We start from the raw sequence: 20,584 nt of genomic DNA on the forward strand, positions 1-20,584 counted from the left end.
CCCCCCCAAGATAACACGAGTTTACATATGGGAAACTAATACCTGAACTTAACTTTTAAAAATGTTAACAAGAAGGCACCTGTGACACATTAACAAATTTTAAGTAGCAAAAAATACAACAAAGAATTCTATACAAGATGGAATTATCCATCAGGTACTGGGAATTTTTACTGTGATGGAGGTAGAAAAGGGAACCAGTTCCTTAAGGAAATAAACACAATGTGCAAAAATAATAAAAAAAATAATCAGGGACTTTCAGCCTGATTTTCATGCAGTGAAGGAGTGGTTCTCCTCTGTCAAAAGATGATAATGCTATGAAAAAGTAGTCTGAAACAAAAGTGTTGCTGTAGCTGTGATGGTCTAGGGATTTTAGCAAACATATCTTCAGGTGTAGTCTTTAGTTAGGTTACTTATACTCTTGGAGGAGAAAAACTGACATGATTGGAGCACCAGAGAACTCTGAATGAAGAGGTACAGAAAAGGCCATCAGATATTGCTGGTGAAAGACTGGACCACAGCAGTACTCTGAGGTGACTTATTCCTCTGTAGTGAGACTCAAGCATCAACAAGCTACCTTAACTATGTCAAAAAAGAGAGTATCTGTTTAATCTGAGGAGACGAAAGTCCTAAGTGTGCACTCATTACGCCACTGAAAGATGCAAAGAGAAGAGACTCCCCTTCAATGCTGTGTTTAGAAGCATAGGATATTGATGAGAACAAGTGACCTGATGTCATCCAGAGAGCTTTGTTTTCTTGCTTCTCAATCCTCTCATCGTATTTCATACTTAAATGGACACCACCCCACCCCCCACCCCCACCCAATTAACCCAAAATTTTAGAAATTAATGTGTGGTCATGGGGACAAATGGAGCACACAGAAACCTCCTGCAGAAAACAATGTGAACATACTTGATTACTTAGCAGTTTAACCTGAAGAAGCCATTTTTTCTTGCACCGTAAGATTCTGATACTGAGCCTACTACATGTTCTAGTTTGTGTATAGAGACTGCAAGATACTTTATTACCAGTTCTTGAGTGTTATTCAGCACCTAACAATAAAATATTTTAGTGTTCAAACAAAACATAATTCATAGTAACAAATGGTACTCATGTTTGAATGCAATTATTATGTCAGCTGTTTTTTTTGTCAAGAACCAATTCAGATGACTGATTTTGATGATGTATGTAAACTAACAAAAAAAGGGTGCACTATAATCCCTGTACAGTCCTTATGAAAATGACTTACAGACTATAAACAAAGCAAAAATAAAGTGCGTATTACCTTTTTATGGATGTTTAGCATAATTTAAGAAAGCCTAAGTTTATTTCAGAATGAACATACAGCAGAAGTACTGTTCAATGAACAACCAATGAAAAATGGTTATTCCTTGCTCTCTATTTAATTTTATATAAAAACCCCAAAAATCTGAAAACTCAACAACTTATAGTAAAATTCTACTTTGTCTATTCCAAAGACAGAATTATTGAAATGTTATCTTTAGATCAGCAGTCACAAAATAAAGTCTGCAACAGTGAAGCCTGATACAAAACTGACTCTTCCTTGGCCATGGGGGGATTTAGGAAATTGCAGGCACTAGAAAACGGTATACAGATTTTCTTTGCTACTTTTGAGTGCTTAAGTATGCTACACAAATGTACTTTCTTAAATTCTCTGCAGCAAGTGATTAAAAGGTAGAATTTTAAAGAAATTTACAGTAAATAAAACCCTTTCAGTAAGAGAAAGCTTCTAGCTCCAGCTTACTTTTGTGGTAATGCTTCTATTTGCTCAGAAACATCTGTCTCAAGTCCTTGTTTCAAAGTACTAAATTGCAGGAAGGAATCTGAAAAGTTTTGAAGTGTTACTTCCCTGTAAGCACTTGTTATCACCATTGTGAGACTCCATAAAAAAATAAAACTCTATTTAAAAACTCAAATACCACAGAAGCAGTTATTTATCAAAATATGTGACATGGATTTGAAACAACTATAAATAACTTTTTTAAAAATTTCTCGGAAATATTTACTGATTTTTTTTTTTTTACCTGTATTTTAGAAAAGCTTCAGGAACCTTAGTGTTCGCCAGTTACCAGAAGAACAAACACCTTCAGGGCACTAATCTGTTCTTCAGATAGTCTCCTCAGTTCCTTCTGATTAACATTTAAGATTTGTATTCTTTCACCAGAAATAGGTGGCAGTCAAACTCCTCAGAACTTTAATAGAAATCTGAAGTGCTGCCATAGTTTACTGCAGTCATTTAAGCTAAACAAATCACAAGGCATGGTTTCCCTCATTCATCCTGTCAAAAGTTTATTAATTAAAAAAAATCCCTGAAGTTCATAGACAATGAATATTCTTCCATCTTCTTTCATGGGGACTGAAGACAGAATATGGCCCATAATCAGTTCTTTGAGAAATACTGACTTAAAGAGAGACCATGTAGACAAATTCAGATTTAAATCCAAATCTCAGTTTTAAAATTCAAGTGGTTAAATTCACCCATGATACTGTGAGGCATTCACTGCAACACATAATAACCACCATATAGCTCAACAGCATTTTTGTAATCCCATAAAACTCTGAATTTTGTCTTTGTTATTTTAATGTAGGTAGCTCAAACACCTATAAAGCAATTACATTTACAGCCAGTTTATAATGTGTACCAGCAGCATGATACAGTTGAAACATTTATATAGAATCTGACAGATAAAAGAGCAAATCCTATTCCTTTTCATTCTGGGTGGTATTCTAGCCCTACCCAGAAGCATTATCAAATAGCTGTCTTTTACAGCATGCCTTGAAGCTACTTTGTACAAAGTACAAGGAGGAGGAAATTCCAGACCTGAAGCATGTGCCATCTTTTCAGATTAAAATTCCTTGTCAGTTGACTACTCCAACTTCTGCTCACTATCCATCTTGCAGACAAGCTCTGTTAACCCTAAAATTAATGATATCATAAACTAAAAAACCTTGATATCAAAGATCACCACTGTTAAATAGGAATTGGTCAGTGTAATTTCCATAGGAAATCTTTTTTCCTGCCAAACTGATAACACTGAATGTGTTTAGTGCCTTTGAATGGTAAAATTTACATTTTACAGTTCAGTCACTGCTGCTGCATGTTTAGGTGCATATTAGGCAGAGCACTGTAACAAGTATTGTAAGCTCCTCCAGAGTCACTGCTTGAGGAAGAAGAGCTAAGAATAACTCAAGAGTTTTGAGGATTGTTCACTACCAACCTGCTGGTGACCAACCAACAGTCACCAACAGCCACAGCACTGGTATTATTCTTGTCAAGTCCTCAAGTCAACTGACCTACTTGACCTGTTCTTGTGTTAACGCCTGTTGAATAGCAACTACGCTGGCACTGTTATAACGGTTCTTGGCCAGCTGTGCAGTAGGACCTCCACTGGAGCCGTAACTTCTGCTTTTATCAGAGAGTAAAGCTCATTTCAGTATAAATAATAAACTTAGTACAAAATTAGATGCTAAAAAAGCCTAATTAAGTACTGCAAATGGGAGCAAACCAAATGGAAGTAGGGGAAAATATGTTAAACCTTTGGTTGTTAGATTTACTTGAAAGCATTTTTATGATTAAAAGTGAAATTTGCATATTCTTCTACTTCTATGTGCATATATGGTAAAACTAATTCTCTTTTAGAACTGAAGTTCTGAGGCATGCATTTTTGGTAATTTTGTGTGTCTCAGGAACATAGGCTTCACTTATATATATAATAATGAAATATGTAATATTATAATTTCTACAGTTCTGCTTCAAGGCATAAAACTAAGAAAATCACATAATAGAAATCTTAATGAAAACATGAAAATCATCTTGCATATGTATTAAATACATAGAAAATATATATATACAACTTGCTTAGTGCTAGAGCAAGAGAGGGATCTGCTGGTTCCAGAGATGCACTTTTGGCCACTGTTTGCCTTTTCTGGAGCACATGAGCTATTTGGTAAAATGTATTGATAATATATAATGTATTATACTTTCAGCTGTTTCTTGGTAGTTTGTATTGAGTGAGGTATTTATTTAATAATTAATCATCTCCTGAATAAAATGCTTCCACATGTTATTTAGCAATGTCTCTGGATGCTTTACATATGCACTGCACATTGCTGCAAAATGGAAACAGTGGACTGAGACACTCTAATTTTAGGAAAATGAAAACAACAGCAGGATTACATTTTCTTAACTATTTAATTTTCAAGGAGAAAAGAAGATGACAAACAGTTTCAAGGATGGAAATGTTTTTAAGCTGCAATAGTAAAAGACTAAGTGAAGGGTTCAAACTTCTCTGTCACTACGGAACTCCAGATTTGGTGGAACAATATGACTGAAATCACAATAAATACAGTGTCTGTAGTTCATGTAGGAAACACTTAAACCCCACAAAGTCAGGAGCCTGTATAATGGAAAATAGTGATTCCAATAACCAGAATCTGTAATGCTGGTGCCATAAGCAGGAAGAACATTAAACTGGAATTGATATTCCCTCCCCTCTTTTGAATTTTCTGCAGTCAGCATTTTATTATATATTGTTGAACTATCTGAGTTGACAGTTCCCAGTCCATAGACACCGACTGGGCCCATTCATCCAGCTCAGAGGCTCTGCAGCCTGAGACAGGGAGTACTGCAGGGCGCGCACTACACACTCCAACGTCTGCTAGATCAAGCACGATCAGAGCTGACCTGGAGGTAATCATACCACCAGATACAGGGCTGAGACACCAGGTTAGCTATTCGCCGCATTTCATCAACACAACCCTGACACCTAGGTATCTCAGTTAGCCCTGGTGCTGCACATTCCACTTTTTAATAGCCTAGATAACCCTGTATAGTGCAGAACATACACAAGTCAATCACGGTGCTTGAGACCTGAAAAGTGACGAGTACAGAAGAGGGTATGTTTTCTTCTTAGCAGTGCTATGAACCCTAAGGCCCAAGCATCGTCCCAAAGAGCACTGCTTACAGCTCTTTTGCCACGTTTCATTCAGTGCAGCAGTTCCACTGTACAGGCACTTGACAGATGATGACTGCCCCTCTACTAACACGGACACCCATCTTCTGGGGTTATAATTAACAACTCCCATATTCTTTCTTTGGCATATAGTCTGGCATGAAAGCACCACAGCCTTTTGCTGAGATACTGAGGGAGAAAAAAAGCCAAACAAAACTCCAAAAAACACACACAACCCAGACAAACCCAAAGCCAAGCAAAAACCCCTGTTTGGCCTTTGCTGAATTTAACAGGTCTTCACAGTGGCAACTGTAAATTCTGAGGCCATGATTTGCAAAATCGGCCTCTGTTTACAAATATGTAACTGAATAAGCATATTATATACATAACTGAAATAACTCTATTTGGCATAGCAGAACACACACTAATTAAACCCAACAGTCAGTTACCAGAAGTGTAGAAAAGACTTGTCGTTTCTATTCATTAAATCACCTGGAAAAAATACTACCCATACGAAAAAAAAAAAAAAAAATCCTCAAAAAGCTGTGTGTCCTTGAACAGCCAGATCAATTTCATTTTAGCACTGAAACTAGATCAGATCTACTTCTCTAGATGAAGTGTAGTAAAAGACCAGAACCTTTAGAAAAAAAATAGTCTTTGAAACAAGGGAAGAGGAGGAGACAGGAGGGAAGAAGAGAAAAAGGAGGAAAAAGAAAAACGTGAAAAAATATGAATGGAAAATGTATGAGGAGTCTTTTTTTTTTTTTCTTCTTCTTCCCATAAATATAGGTCTCCTGGACACTCTAAAAAAATGGATTTTGATCATAACTTGCTACATTATCAACTAGAACTTGGCTATGCACATTACAGTTTCTCCCATCACTCCCTTCTACGAAGATGTTAGTACAGACAAATGGCTCAGGCAGTAATCCATTCACACTGGGAAACAAATTATCCCATAACAATATCTGCAGAGCAAAGCTGTTACAATATAAATATTTACTGTATAATAGAAGTACCTAAAAAGAATCTTGCTGAAACCAGATTTAGGTTATGATCACATTCCTTATAAGTTGCATTTTACTATAAAAATTCAAAAGATCTCACTCTAGATCTCTATTATCTACAAATTTATGTCATTTTATATCTAGAGTAGCACCGCTAACCTAAATATGATTACAAGAATGTGTTTGCTTATTACTTTGAATAAGACTACAAAGTATTAGGTCTACCAACAGCTTATTTCCGGAAATGTAACTGCTCAACCAGTCATAAGGCAAATTTTCTTAAGACTCACATTTTATAAGATTAAGAGTTGATGTAAGACATGATCTTCAGAAGAAATAACCCTTTAAAAAATAATTCAGTCTTCTTCTTTTGAATAAACAGTGCTTATTGCTCACGTGTTAATCATTTATTCTAAAAGACTGAGTTTAAGAGCTGGTTATTTTGCAAACATAAGGTATCAGTTTTGATGTATAAACATCATGATGACTAACAAAACAGAACATCTCAAAATTCTTGGTTTTATGAGAGCTTCAACAAAAGAACTCCTATTTTCCTAACAGCTACAGATGTTATGGACAACAAATGTTTCTGTTAGAAAAAGGAGACCCGGTTAAGGACAAGACCTTTCCTGTTACAGTAAATGTGTCAAAATAGAGGCCTGTTACCAAAGAAAAACTTTTAAGCCTGTACTTCCCCAGAATTCCATAATGACTAATTCCCACTGAGCAGAGAAAAGGACAGAAGGACCATCAGTGCTTAGAAAAAAGCACTGGGACGACATCACTGCCTGTCTGCTAGCCAGGAAAGGAAGAGAGGGATTATCTGACTAGTGAACATCTGGATTGTGTATATAAAGGCAATGAAGGATTTTTATACATATTAGTTCACTGAGTTCCACTGAGTTTTTATCTTACAAAGAACCAGTAGTGCTACAATACACTTGTATAATGAAAAAGTAACAGGAATTCCAGTGGTCTAGGCTAGAGTATTAAAAGATATACAAACAGATTTATTATTCACTGCTTCTTTATTATATTTAATTGAAAAAAAATGGCAAAAACTTGAACTTATAACTCTTCAAGTTAAAACAATGTAGTTTGGTAACACTGTTTTTCTTCTTTCTGTTAGGGTTTCAGATACAAATACTGTAAGTGACATGATGCTGATCACACTGAAGTTCAAAACATATTCAGTTCACATGCCGGAATGGTAGAGACTGCTTACAAAAAACCTTACATGCGAAGTGCTTCAATTTCTTAAGAATTAAGAATTAAGCTCAAAGAAACAACATCAGCAAACAGCACAGCATGGAGTTCCTGCATGAGTCGCAACTCTCACAGCTGTGTATAGACACAACTAGTCTGCACTTAGCAACTCTATAAAGTCACCATGCAAAAATATAAACTTTATTCTAGATTGGGGAACTATGCAAACATTCTTACCTTGAACTGTTAGAGTTGCTGACGCTTCAGCTTTTCCAACCATATTTTCTGCAACACAAGTATACGAGCCCATGTCTCCTGCCATAACTTTCCGGATTTTCAAGGTATGATCATCACGGATTTCATATCTTTAAATAAACATAGTAATGAACAATGAACAGGAACAACAGAACTTTGTACAATTTCTGTAAAGGGTAAAAATATGGTGGGTTTACTCTCAAATATTTTTATTCCTATATTTCCTTTAGAAATAAAAATATGTATAAATCCTTATAAACTGATAATGTAAAAATAAAGTTTTAAAAGCAAATTATATATAAATATTTGAAAACCTAATTCTGATTTAATTTGCAATGTGAGTCAGTTTAACTGACATCAGTAGAATTTCACTGTTGTGACACTATCGTAAAGCTCTAACACAGAACATTGTAATTGTTAGAACTCTTCTAGTAAGTAAAAGTAATAATAGTTATTATTCTCTGTATAATTCTTCCATCTGAATGATTTTTTTTAATATGGTTGAAAAGAAAATATTGTTCTCAAGAATATCAGAATTGCGTGAAAGTTAAGATAAATCACAATTCATTCAATAATTTTTTTTTAAAGAACAATGTGGCCTTTTACCATTTCCTCTCCTTTCATCACCTTTTTTTCTCTTCTTTGTATAATGTAGTCAATGTGTTTCTCTTTATGGGAAGTAGATTTTTCTCTTAAAAACGCCAGAGTTTTTATTAAAGCTATAGACTAGATTGACAGGAAGCTGGATTTGGATGGCTGGAGCCAACTGTTACAGGGTTTCTTTCTTCAGTACTCTCCTCTAACAGTTTTTTAACTGATAATTGTGAATCCAAAGTAAATAAGTAAACAATCAATCCATTGATCACGAATGCATTTCTTTTTAATAAGGTGTTATACTTTTTGGTCTAAATTAGAGCAATGATGGAAAAAAATAGTTAAATGGAAACTTAGTAACAAAAACATGTATAACCAAGGCAGCTTTCTACATACATTACCAAAGTTCATTTAATACCAATTGCAATTCCAATATATACTTCTTGATGTTGTAATCTGATCTGTTACACATTCTCCAAAAGTTTTAGTAATTTCAAAAGATTCTTCAGGTGAAGAATTAATCTGTATCAGATATTACTGACTGAGCTTAGCTATTTTTTGTTGGATTTGACACACATGTTCTCACAACAAAACCTTGAGAACAAGCCATTCTTAAGTTTCAATGTAAATTATAACCTCAAACAGAGCTCAGTCCTAACTAGAACTGTTTTATTAGGTCAAGCCAGGCCTTCTCCATTCAAGAAAAATAAATGCTAGCTGTCAGATGTTGAATGACTACATCATATACCAAGTTAGATGCAATAAAATGCTAACTCTATATACCACACCTTGCTTTTGGTAATTCTCCATCATCTTTCCTCCACCTTACTGTAGGGACTGGGTCACCTCTTGCCTCACATTTAAACTCTGCACTATCATCCACAGTTACAGCCAAATTACTTGGTCTCTTCACAAAAGATGGTCTCTCTAAAAGGAAAGGAAAGCAAAAAACAGATTTAGTTCAGCAGTTCTGTGCCTGAATTGTGATCTTCCTTGAACTGTGACTGTTAGAGCAAGGGGACTAGGAGGATGAACTTGATGGAGGTGCCTCTGCTGCCACTCCTCTCACTCCCAGCCCCAGGCAGAAGATCCGTAGCTCTGCAGATGGCCAGCACTGTGAACCTCAGCACAGGAGGCAGACGCTGTCAGCAGTTGCTCAGATCCAAGCACAGACTTCCTTACTTCATCACAGCTAATATAGTTAAAGGAAAACAGCCTACACAGAAAATCTAAATACACATTGATACTTACATAGATGCAGGCCTGCTGCAAGGACCCAGACAAATGACCGCTCATCTGCTGAACTGCTTCAAAAAGACAGAAGGCACAAACCAAACATTGTCTCACTGGAGATTTTGACTCAATGGTCAAAATTTGAACCAAAATTTGAACCAATGGTCAAAACTGAATTCAAACTTCTAAGTTTGAAGGCTAAGGTCCAGCACAGTATCTCTGTGATGCTACTTGCAGGTGTCAGCAGCAGCTAGTGTTCGATGCAATCATTTCCAATGCTACATTAGAAAGACAACGGGTTTTTTCACTAGCACACATAAAATAAAAAAAAGCCAAAACTCACCACAATGTTCTCTTTATAAGTTTTATTCATAAAAATTCCTGTTATCCCTGACCCATATTGTAGGACATGAACGACCCAAGTCCTGGCTCACCAGAGTCAGACTAACTGCTGCATACTTTTTCTCAGGCTTTCTGAAACAAAATGGGATCTCAATACAGGCTGTGCTATTCTGGCAACCAGTTTTCCAGTTACTAGCTGGAAATTTCAGGAAAGGGATCAACACACTCTGCTATTTGTAACAGGATTCAAAGCTTTATGGTATTGGGCTATTCATAGTTCCACAGTTCCATACCACATGAGTGCAGTGAGATTTGCAAACGCACAATAAAGAAAAGTGTTTTTAACAATTTCTAGTATACTCTAGGAAGGATTACCCATCTAGAAAGGCAGCACAAGATGACAACAGGATGTCCATAAAAGAGCAGGGAAGGTTTAACAGCAGAGTGCTTGCCAGGTTCTTTTGCCTAAGGCAGATGACCTTTTTGCCTATAAACCTGTGAAAGATCTGAGGGAGTTGAGAAGGCAGTTGCATGTTTTGACTTGTATGTATCAAAAATATAAATCTTATCTCCATGGAACCAGAAGAGTCTGAAGCCAATGGCACAATCAGAAAGTGTGAATACTCAAAAATGTGCCACAGATTTCTCACAGGAGTACAAAAGCATCAGACAGAAGGATAAAGAGGCAATCCCATTTTCTTTGTGTCCCATATTCCTGTTTGTAAAAGGTGTTTCTGAATATTACTTTGACTTTGGAGCTAAAGATATAGAGATTCAGTATTATAAAATGTTAGTGTGGTTCAAAAAGGACTGAAGTGGAAATGAACTGAACAAAACCCTATAAAAGAGCTTCCTTTATTCTTGAGGATGTCCAGACCAACTGGATGCTTTGTGCTGTAGAAAACCTACCTTGGCTTGCAATGCTAGGCAAATAACATTAGATGAAATTGCAAGTTGATCTTTGTCAGTCCTAGCCTGGGTTCATATACAAGAAGTGAGAAATAAAACAGAGACCTACAGACATAAATCTAGCTGGGAATTAATACAAATATAGACGTATGTGTGTTGTGTCGCGTGGTGTTCCCCCCCCCCCGCCCTTCCCCCCAGCCCCTTTCTTGTAGATGCAGTAAAAATGCAATCTGAATGCAAGGAAAGAACATTATGGATTAAACTTCAGTGTAAGAATAGTTTGGGGAAGAATGTTCAACTTATTATGCAACAGCAAAAGGACTGATCTGGTATGGCGAGGACTGCTGCACAACAAGCAACACCCACCAAGAGGCACACTGTCTCCAGATCCTAAAGGAAGAGTAAGAGTCCAAGAGCTTTTGACTGCCCATTCATAGCACTCTTATTCAAAAGCATAAATGGGTAAGGGAAATCAGCACTAATTTAAGTAACTGTCTTTGTCACAAAAGTTTTTGGTAAATACAAGGAAATCTTAGCAAGGAACACTCTGAAACTTTCTAATATCACAGTTTCTGGCATGAAATCCTCCGTCTGATCTAAAGCAGAGACCTAAAAGCAGTTCAACTTCTAAATAACCAAAACCCATAAACAGAAGATTTACGCTGAGAGATTTTAATATATGAAGTCAGCATGTTTCTCATGCTTTTTCACACATTATCTAAGGCCTGAGTTGAAAGAATAAGGTGTATTAAAGATTTCTAGACACAGACTGATATGGCATTCAAAGCTTCACTGTCCTGTTTGAAAAAAAACCTCACTAGTTTTCCCAGGCTGAAAATCAGAAATATGTTTGAAGGGAGAATGAGATGCAGGAAAAGGCAAAGGCACACCTCTCTCTGCAGTGCATCCTTCTGACATGTTAGCCGCAAGAGTAATATAGTATTTCCCAGCCTGGATTATGTAACAGTCCATACAATGATTCCCTGGTTAGTACTAGACGAGCAATGAACAATTAACTGGTACAGTTAATTAGGAGCCCAGTGCCACGGCTTTACTCAATGTAACTACAACTTTCTTTCAATTCTAGATTTTGCTTGGAAGTTCTAAAAGTCTTTTTGAAAATAAACTTTCTCCCAAAGTGCTTCCAAGGTGTCTATAAATTTTAAAAAACCAAAACACTATAGTGGATCATAAGAAGTCTTCCTTACCTTCTAAAAGGTTGCACACTATCTTGCTGCATACTTAGTTTCAACAACTTTAAGATGGCATACAACTCATTACAGAAAACACAGTTCAAATAGAACTCCGAATAGGATTTCAAGCTGCCTGAGTTCTAACTCCAAAAAGTAGTGAAGACAGATAAAAGTGACAAAGACTGACAAGATATATCTTAAACCTGAATTTTAAAAAAACAAACCAAACCAAACAACAAAAAGCAAAAGCCAGGACTACTGCAGCAGCACTGCGATGGAAAACAGTGTGTTATGAACAGTGGCTTAGATATTCTCATCCTGTGATGACAAAGTACTTATTAATTCTGTGGAAACAATTTAGCTATCTCAAGCCTTCCCTACTTCAAAGTAACACAGGACACATTTTAAATGAAAACTTCCAAAGGTGCATCTACAGTGATCATGAGGCTATTCTCCCATGCTGAAGGAATTCTGAGGTTGCACTTGGGAGTTACAGATTCTTTGCTGCAATAGCAACAAAACCCACAATTTTTAGCGAGGCTCAGTTACCTTAAATGAAAATGTATTTTTTGATACTCAGAGGAACTATCACTAGGATTACCTGAACAAGTAGACCTGTTGTATCTTTACAGCATTCATTATATCCAACTATAAATGAAGGATAATTATTTAGAATAATGTTGATTTTATTAAATGAGAGGGAAAAAATAAGCCTCTGCTTTTAGTGAAGTTAATTTTATTTTGCTATTATTTTAAATTACTCTCAGTTGACACTGGTATTATTTTCAGTTTGATAACTGAGTAAGAAAGTGTCTTCCAACAGTGAAAACAGTCCAAGGTGGACTGCAAGGCCATTAACTGCCACCCATTTGCTAGAACACAATCATGACAAAAACATTTTCAACACAAACACTGAGAAGGAAATAGATGAGAACGATTCTTAATAAAAGGCTTACTAGGAAAAACAGAAGTTGGACATTTTCACTAACACGTCTTAAAGCAGTAGTTCTTACCTAGAACAGTGAGCTCTGCAACTTCACTTTCACGTTCTCCAACCATATTTGTTCCAACACAAACATATTTGCCAGCATCATTCTTTCTTGTGTATGTGATCATAAGCTTTCCTCCTCTGATCTAGGACAAATCAAGGATAATAAAAAATATTTTAATATGAACTACTGATTTAATAATATTTACTAAACCGAAGAAGGTTTTGTTAGAGATAATGAAACAAAACAAGCTATTGGTGATTTTCCAAATCATACAAAAAAGTAAAAAAACCCCAAACAACACATTACTAATCTAATGTTCCTTTCATGCAAAAAGCTTGCCTCTTAGTTTTATATCAGTATTTTAAAATCTCTCAGATTTGGACCCCTATTACTCTTTACTTCATTCTCTGTAATGTAATACTGGTTGTTCAACAGCCTGTTTTTGGCCACCAGCTTGTTGGTCAGAAGGACTACAATTCCTTCCTATGTACTACTGCAGCTTGCTGTAATCAGGTGGAGAGTAAAAATTAGCACTAGACAAAAATCCCATTTTCACATGAAGTGCTACAATAACTTTTTCTTGACAAGAAATATGTGTATGTTATCCTACCACTGGTCATGCTCTTTATCATTCATGAATTCTGTATTTGTTTTGGTTTGCATTTCTTAAGAAAATAAAGGAAATTTTTTATTCTTTAGTTTTACACCTTTAAATAAGTAATTTTAAAGGCTGATAAGCAGCTGGACAGAACCAATTAAAGCCTTACTGGGAGACGAATAACATTCTGCTCTTAATTCTGAATTGACTTTTTGAAAGACAATGGAATTCCAATAACCCCCAAATCAGAAAACATACTTTCCCTTTGTGATTCCAAATAATATTATTTTGTATATGAAAACATACAATAAATATTAACAAAAATATATAATTCCAAGTAAAAATTATGTAAATATTATTTTATATAAAGATATGTAATATAAAATTTTAATGCATATGAAAATATCTCATCTCCTTTTAAAAGCATTTATTGTCCCATTTGTTCAACAAAATGTTTGAACAAGTTTCAAAGGTCACCAAAATTCAGCAAAATATGTGTAGGCAACCAAATACATACTATGTTTACTTTAATATACAAAAATGTTAATTACATTTTTAAGTGAACATAAGCTTATGAGTCCAATCACTTATGAAAACCACTGCAGTTCAAGGCATGAGTGGAAATAATAAATGCAAGTCACACATGAAGGTACATGAAAGGGTCTAACATGGTCAGTGACAAGGAAAGGAGTGTTCTTGATATGAGGTATTTTGATCAAGTTGCCTGCAGTTAGAAATCTATCCCCCAAAATTTGACATCTGAGCAGTGTTGGGCTCTTATTATCATTGTAAGATGTATGCACACAAAGATGACAGTCAGTTATTGAGATAAATGAACGTGCACGTGTAACGTAGATAGTGTTGCATACAAATTTTCTTCTGTTGCCTTTGGCACCCGTTGTTTGAGAACAGAAAAGATATGTCCTTTATCATTCAGAAATCTAGCAATGATGAAATTTCAATGGGGATTTGAGGCATGAAGAATGAAAAAACGAAGGTGACCTACAAACACACATTTTTCAAAAATCTGTGTGTATTTTTAGATTGTTGACCCCTTGAACTGGTAAGCATGGAAGAAAATGTAAAATATAACTAAAAGTCTGTATTTATTCCTGTTTTACATCTCCCTAAATCACAGAAAGCTATTTATTTCCAATTAATCTATTGAAAGGATTTTAAAAAACAATTTTAGAAAGATTTCCACATGCGTTTTGGGTATTTGTATATCCAGATACATATGCAGAAATCTGTATTTCTCACGTGTATCAATATTGAATGCAATGGATTTAACAAAGAAATGTATTTACATATCACAAGAATCTAGAAACTCAACTGATGATTTCAAACCCACGTAAACTGAAAGCAGTGATTTTCATACATGTATTAAGAGCTTAAGTCCTACTGACGTTCAGTAGAATTAGTTCTCCCCTGTGATTTTAGCACTTACGAAAATCCCATTCAAACCCATTACAATATGACACAACTGTATATTTTGCACAAATTGCAACCGCCAGGAAGAACTATCATAGGAATTTCTTCTAGGAATCACTCTTCAAAGCATAGATGGAGAGAAGCATTAGGGCAGAAATAACTGAACAAACAAAAACAAAACACTGAAAGATGCTTTTCTTCCAAGTTATTTGAGATTTACATAAGAAAGATGTTCCTCATGGACGTTGAGGCAGACTTCCAAAGACTCGATATTCCTACTGAAGGAAGCTGTGCTTCCAAGATGGAATTCTGAATGCATTTGCTTTATTTTTGTTGACCTTTTTAGTTTCTTTGTTTTCCTTAAAAAAGAAGATGGGTTTAGAACTTTAGCTACAATGATGGCTATGCCACATTAAATGGTGATGAATTACACAACTGCAATAAAATGTACCACAAGCGCCTGTGGAATTATGTATGTAACTAGAGCATTCACAGATGGCTAGAAGAAAGCGTACTTCCGCTGTTGGGTCACTACCCAAGTTTTCCATTAAATTTTAACAATTAGGTACCCACCATCACATTAAGATTGATCAAGCCCTTCTATTTATTAACAAGACATTGCAAATCAAATCTGTAGCGATAACAAGTTTATGTTCTCTACGTGCAATGTTTGACACTTTTTCTATAAATAGGAAATTGTAGAAATACCTATGCACCATAGATCAATGTCTTTAAGTAACAAAGTACACAATGAAATACACACATGTAAATTTTTGGAGGAACACATAAAGAATCACTGCTGTATTTCTTTCCCTTACTAAGTTTATATTCAGTAAGTCCAGTACTGTAAGTTCATATCCAGTATTTGGAGCAGTAAAGAGCCACATCACCTTTGGGGGGGGGTGGGGGGGGCAGTATCTGAAATCCTGCAAATCAGAACTATTCATAGTCTGTGGAAACTTAAAAGTTAATTAAAGCATTTTAATTTGAACGTTTTGGCTCTTCTCATATTTGGGCCCCTACCCCAGCTGGACTTTATAGTAGCAAATGATGTAACCGTTTGAAAAAGTGACAGACAGTGTAACATTTCATCCCAAACCTCCAGAACAGTTCTTACCATATTGAATACAAAAAGAAGTCCTTTCTTCCACGTAAACAAGATAGAGCGAACAGCTTTATTACACTACTCTGGTAGATACTGCCTATCATGGGAAAAGAATTGCTTTGCTAACTGCCAAAGATTTAAGTCCGATTTTGAAAAGATGGAAGTATCATATCATATCACATTTCATTTAAACAGAAATGATGCCGAGGCACTTTTTGACTTTTCATGCCCTTTCAGGATTTTTTTGTTTTTGTTCTGTGCCTACCAGCAGATTTATCAGGGCTGTGCAAGTAGAGAATATGAGAATAGCACTGAATACTGATGAAAGAAAAAGATTGTGATCACAGCAGTTCATAGATGATCTTCAGTTGCTTGTAACATGTATGGATTGTTTTAAGTACGTTACAAGAATATCTGATAGCATGGTGACTTACAAAGACTTATTGAAATCTATTTTCTATCACCTGCCTGCCTGACTATATTTTGCTTCTCATGAGTAAAGTGTTCATTCAAGCAAGTCCACTTCATTTATTTTTTTAAACAATAGTTGAAGATGTTCATACAGAAAACTCTAGGCACCCACAGAGTTAACTGGGTCCAGAACTGTAAATTATGGCCACCCAGCAGCAAAAAATCATATACAAATAATGAATCAACTCAGTCAGCCAATAAATCAAATCCATAAAAACTTACCCAAGGGTTCTACAGTACCACCAAGTATTCAGTATAGCTGTACACATACATATACTTATTCTAAGGCCATATTTTATATACCTATGCCTGTTGTTGCATGTGTGTGTAAATTTCTGTATGTATAAATCCATACCCATCTGTCTGTGTTAAGAAATATTTTTATATATGTGGTTGATTCATTTACTTTACACAGAAATGTGCTATGAAATATGAGAAAAATGAAGTAATGAGAGAAATGCTTGGGAAGTCCAAATCTAGAAGTGACTGGTATTTTTTTAAACTTTCTTTTAGCTCCTAGTTTCATTCTATTTAATAAATGAAATCTGCTCTGTTGCAAAATAATTCTAAAGCAAACTTGAATCCATAAGCAAATTAAATTCAGACTGCAAAGTGAAATACTGACCTCTCTTTGTACAGAGTTTCTGCATATGAAGTATCACAAATTTCACACATTTCAGTCTTCTACAGTACAGCATACATAAATCAGTTTTTATTTAAATGAAATGTGACAGGCATGTGATATTAACCTGTCAGACATGGTCTTTGCTTTAAAAAAGTACCAACTGATTATAAATGACAATAACAGTTAATGAACAAGGCAAGTACAGGCAATTGTAATGAATACTGTCACCAATGGTAGATACAAGTAAAATGGAGATTTTATTTCTTAGTTAGGAAACAGAGTTCTCATTTCCCTCTCTGTGTTCTAACATCCCAAAACAGAATCACAGAACCGTCTAGTTTGGAAAAGGCCTTGAAGATCATCTAGTTCAACCAAACAGATTAGCACATCCATATTATGACTTATCATTGCAGCACAAACTTTAAGTCATGGAATGTCAGCATTAAAGACAACTTTGCAGTTTTAATGAAGTAAAAGACCGTATAAATGAATACCTATCCTAAATTTTTATTTAAAAATGTGTATTTTGCTTGAAGTCTTGTAAATCCCATGTATTCTTCCCTATCTATTATAACATGCTTAAATATTAGACACTAGACATCAAAACGTGTTTGGAATAGTCTTCAACAATGATTAAACTTTGTTCTTGTTCAACTTCAAAGTGCAGACAGAGGAGTCTGTCCTGCTTTCGGTTCCATTTTCTGGGACCCCAGGAAGGTACGTGCTGCCTCCTCCAGATCAAACACACAGAAAGTTCTATTTCAAAGAAGTTTAAAACATACTTTCAAGTGGTCTTCCTGTGCTGTAAATCTGTCATGACAAAGTGCTAGTCAATTGTTCCCCTGTATCATACAGGGCAACAAAACAGTCTTGCAATGATGACAGGCCTGAAGGTAGAGTCTGTAAAGCATGGTGCAAAACGCATAGGAAGATAGCTTTACTTAAAAAGAAAGTGCATTTAAGGTAGATAAAATGACAATAGATCCAAGCTGCTGCTTCTGGCACTCCCGCCAGTCCAGCCAGGATACATCAGTCAGCTCAGATTCAATTCTGCTCATGAGACTGCTTTCCCCTCTTTTATGGCCTCATTATTAATGGCCGTATCTACAAGAAGATGGAAATCTACAAAGGCTTAATTTATCTGTGCCCTGAATTGTTTGGTGACTTCAGAGGCAGCTGAGGGTTATTCAGTCCTTGGCATTATCACAAAAACCCAAATAGCAGAATTACCGTATGTGTTTGATACTTCACCCAACTAACAAGATCATGGAAACAGTCAAGATCTATGTAGAATGTTATAAATCAACTTCAGAAAAGAAAAATCCATACTTCAGAAGTTTAAAACTGTAACAGTCCCACACTTACTTTCTACAAGCATTTGGCTTTTGTTAATTACAAAGGAATATTTAATTCAAAATAGGCCATATTGGCTCACATTAATCAGAACTAATTTCTAAATAGACAGCTATGTTTATATGAAAATATTTGAACCAGTAAAATACTTTCCTGAAAACGTTTTCACAGTTACAGTCCAAAACATTTACTATGTAATGTGTCCATTCTTAATATAAACTAAGATTAAAATCCTCCTACATCAAAAGCATTTTACAACTACCTTAATAGCCTTAAATTTGCTCTATCAAGATCTCAAAAAAAGAAAAAAATTATCAAACTTGCCACAGAACTGTTTTTCACAATGCTATTTACTGAGCACAGAAACTAAACAATAGGCAACACATAAGCATATCTGATGGGTCAGTAAAAAATACATAGAAGTAACCAATTTTCTGCAACACCAAAAGAAAGCCCAACTGAGTCCAATATGGGAATGACATGTTTTTAATGACAACTACAATACTTCTGTAACACTGTTAATTAACCTCATGCATGCATCTCCCCTGGATGCATTGGTGCATATGTAGATTTCACTGTAATCAGCGATTGAAATCAGAAATAAAAGTGAACTTGAACTGAACTTGGTGTCTGGTATGTCTTCATTTATCTCCCCTTAAGCAAGACAGATGATTTGAAGTATCTGTTAAACAAGAATTTTCTTTTAAGCATCACCACCACTGTATTATTTACACACCTCCAAGGAGCAGCTGGGGTCCACACAAAATCTCTCAGTTTTTTATTATGTTACCTAAAGAATCACAAATGTAATATGGAAAAATAATCCTAACAAACCACAAATTTTAAAACATATAAAAAATTCCTACCTGGTAACCGTAAAAGAAATAACATAGCCCACATCTACAGAGGAATTTAGTAGCCTATTTCCCACTGAGAGTGCCTACATTGCAAAAGACAAACACAAGGCCATTCTGTGGGGCTGTGCTGAAACGTCACCAAGAATGAAGCCAAAGGGTGGTTTCAGACAGTCTCTCCAGGGCCCATTTGCAAAACCAGACCAGACTCTGGAGTGACTCTGCATGCTGCAGGGTACACCTAAAGCCTGCAGACAGCACCGGGGAGTGGGGGTGGTGGTGAAGGGAGGAGAAGCACCACCATTGTGCCATTCCAGAGCAGTATGGACTCTGCTGCTGATTTCAATGGAATTTCAGTTCCTAACTGTCATTGTAGGTATTGACCAATGTTGTCTTCTTTTTCTAAGCCTGGAGTTAATGTGGGCAGAATTTAAGACAACTCAGTATCATGGGGTGTATTTTGTCAATAGGAAATTTCCTACTTTCCCCTAAGGAAAGAGGAGTTGTGCAGAGCAAGAGTCTCCAACAGCAGAGTCCTAACTTTCAACTTCAAGTCTTAGAAGTATGGCTAGATAAAACTTCACTAAAACTTGTAATCTGATGAAAGACATTTCTCAGAGTGCAGATCTCTCACAGCCATTGCACTTAAATATAGGATTTTTCAAGGTCCCGATATAGGGTTCTCTAAAGGGAGCTGTTCTGACAGTAATCAAGTTATCAAGAGTGTTGAAATACACGTTCATAGGTCGTCTTCTATGATGATTCCCCGCAAGAAATTGAAAGGCCTTTAATATGCAAAACGAAGGTTCTCCTGGACTTAGAAGTACAATTGTGAAACAACAGCAACAACAAAATCTTGACAGTCTGAGAAGAGAGAATAAAAATAAAAAACAGTTATTAAAAATTTTTTTCTTGGCATCAATCTGTGCAGCAGGTCATTATTTTCAGTGACCTTCTGAGATGCAGCAGATTTGGCTCAGACTCCTGCTTGCCTCAAGGAGAGGCACATCCTCTCTGAGACTGGCTGTCCACTGCTGGCCTGTCACTGAAGGGAATGAGAATTACAGGCTTCCAGACCCTTCTCGTGACCGTTGCACTTACTGCACTCATTTGCCTGTGAAAGCTTTCCTCCCTGGAGCTGGTGCAGCAGCTTCCCAAGGGAAAGTGTGTTAACCTGAGCTCTTCAGTAGAATACAAGCTGAGAACCAAACCAAGAAAGTAAAATTTGTCACAGGTGGCAAAAACACTGTGGATTTTTTCATACATTTCCAAGTTAGTATTCTGACAGTGTTAAATTTTGAGATAGATTTGACTTCTTATTCAAAACATTTTTTTTTTAAACTTTACAATCATTTCCAAAAAAGTATCAACCCTACCAACTAAACACTACAAATATACAAACATTTTTGAAAGTAGTACTCCCCCCCCCCCCCCTGCAACCAAGCA

The 20,584-nt window shown here is 35.9% G+C and overlaps 1 protein-coding gene across 5 annotated transcripts in view; it reads right to left on the reverse strand.

The window, feature by feature from the left end:
* The window catches only part of ROBO1 (roundabout guidance receptor 1), a 643,819-nt gene that overhangs the window by 71,531 nt on the left and 551,704 nt on the right, over positions 1–20,584 (reverse strand). For all 5 annotated transcript variants that reach the window (XM_026851549.1, XM_026851531.1, XM_026851540.1 and 2 more), the window contains 3 exons: positions 12,723–12,843; positions 8,821–8,959; positions 7,421–7,548 (listed from right to left, as the gene is read on the reverse strand). In XM_026851549.1, the coding sequence (XP_026707350.1) occupies positions 7,421–7,548; positions 8,821–8,959; positions 12,723–12,843 (388 nt within the window). The remainder of the gene's footprint in view (positions 1–7,420; positions 7,549–8,820; positions 8,960–12,722; positions 12,844–20,584) is intronic.

This window comes from Athene cunicularia (genome assembly GCF_003259725.1).
Source record: "Athene cunicularia isolate RWA chromosome 1 unlocalized genomic scaffold, athCun1 chr1_part1, whole genome shotgun sequence".
Classification (NCBI taxonomy): Eukaryota; Metazoa; Chordata; class Aves; order Strigiformes; family Strigidae; genus Athene; species Athene cunicularia.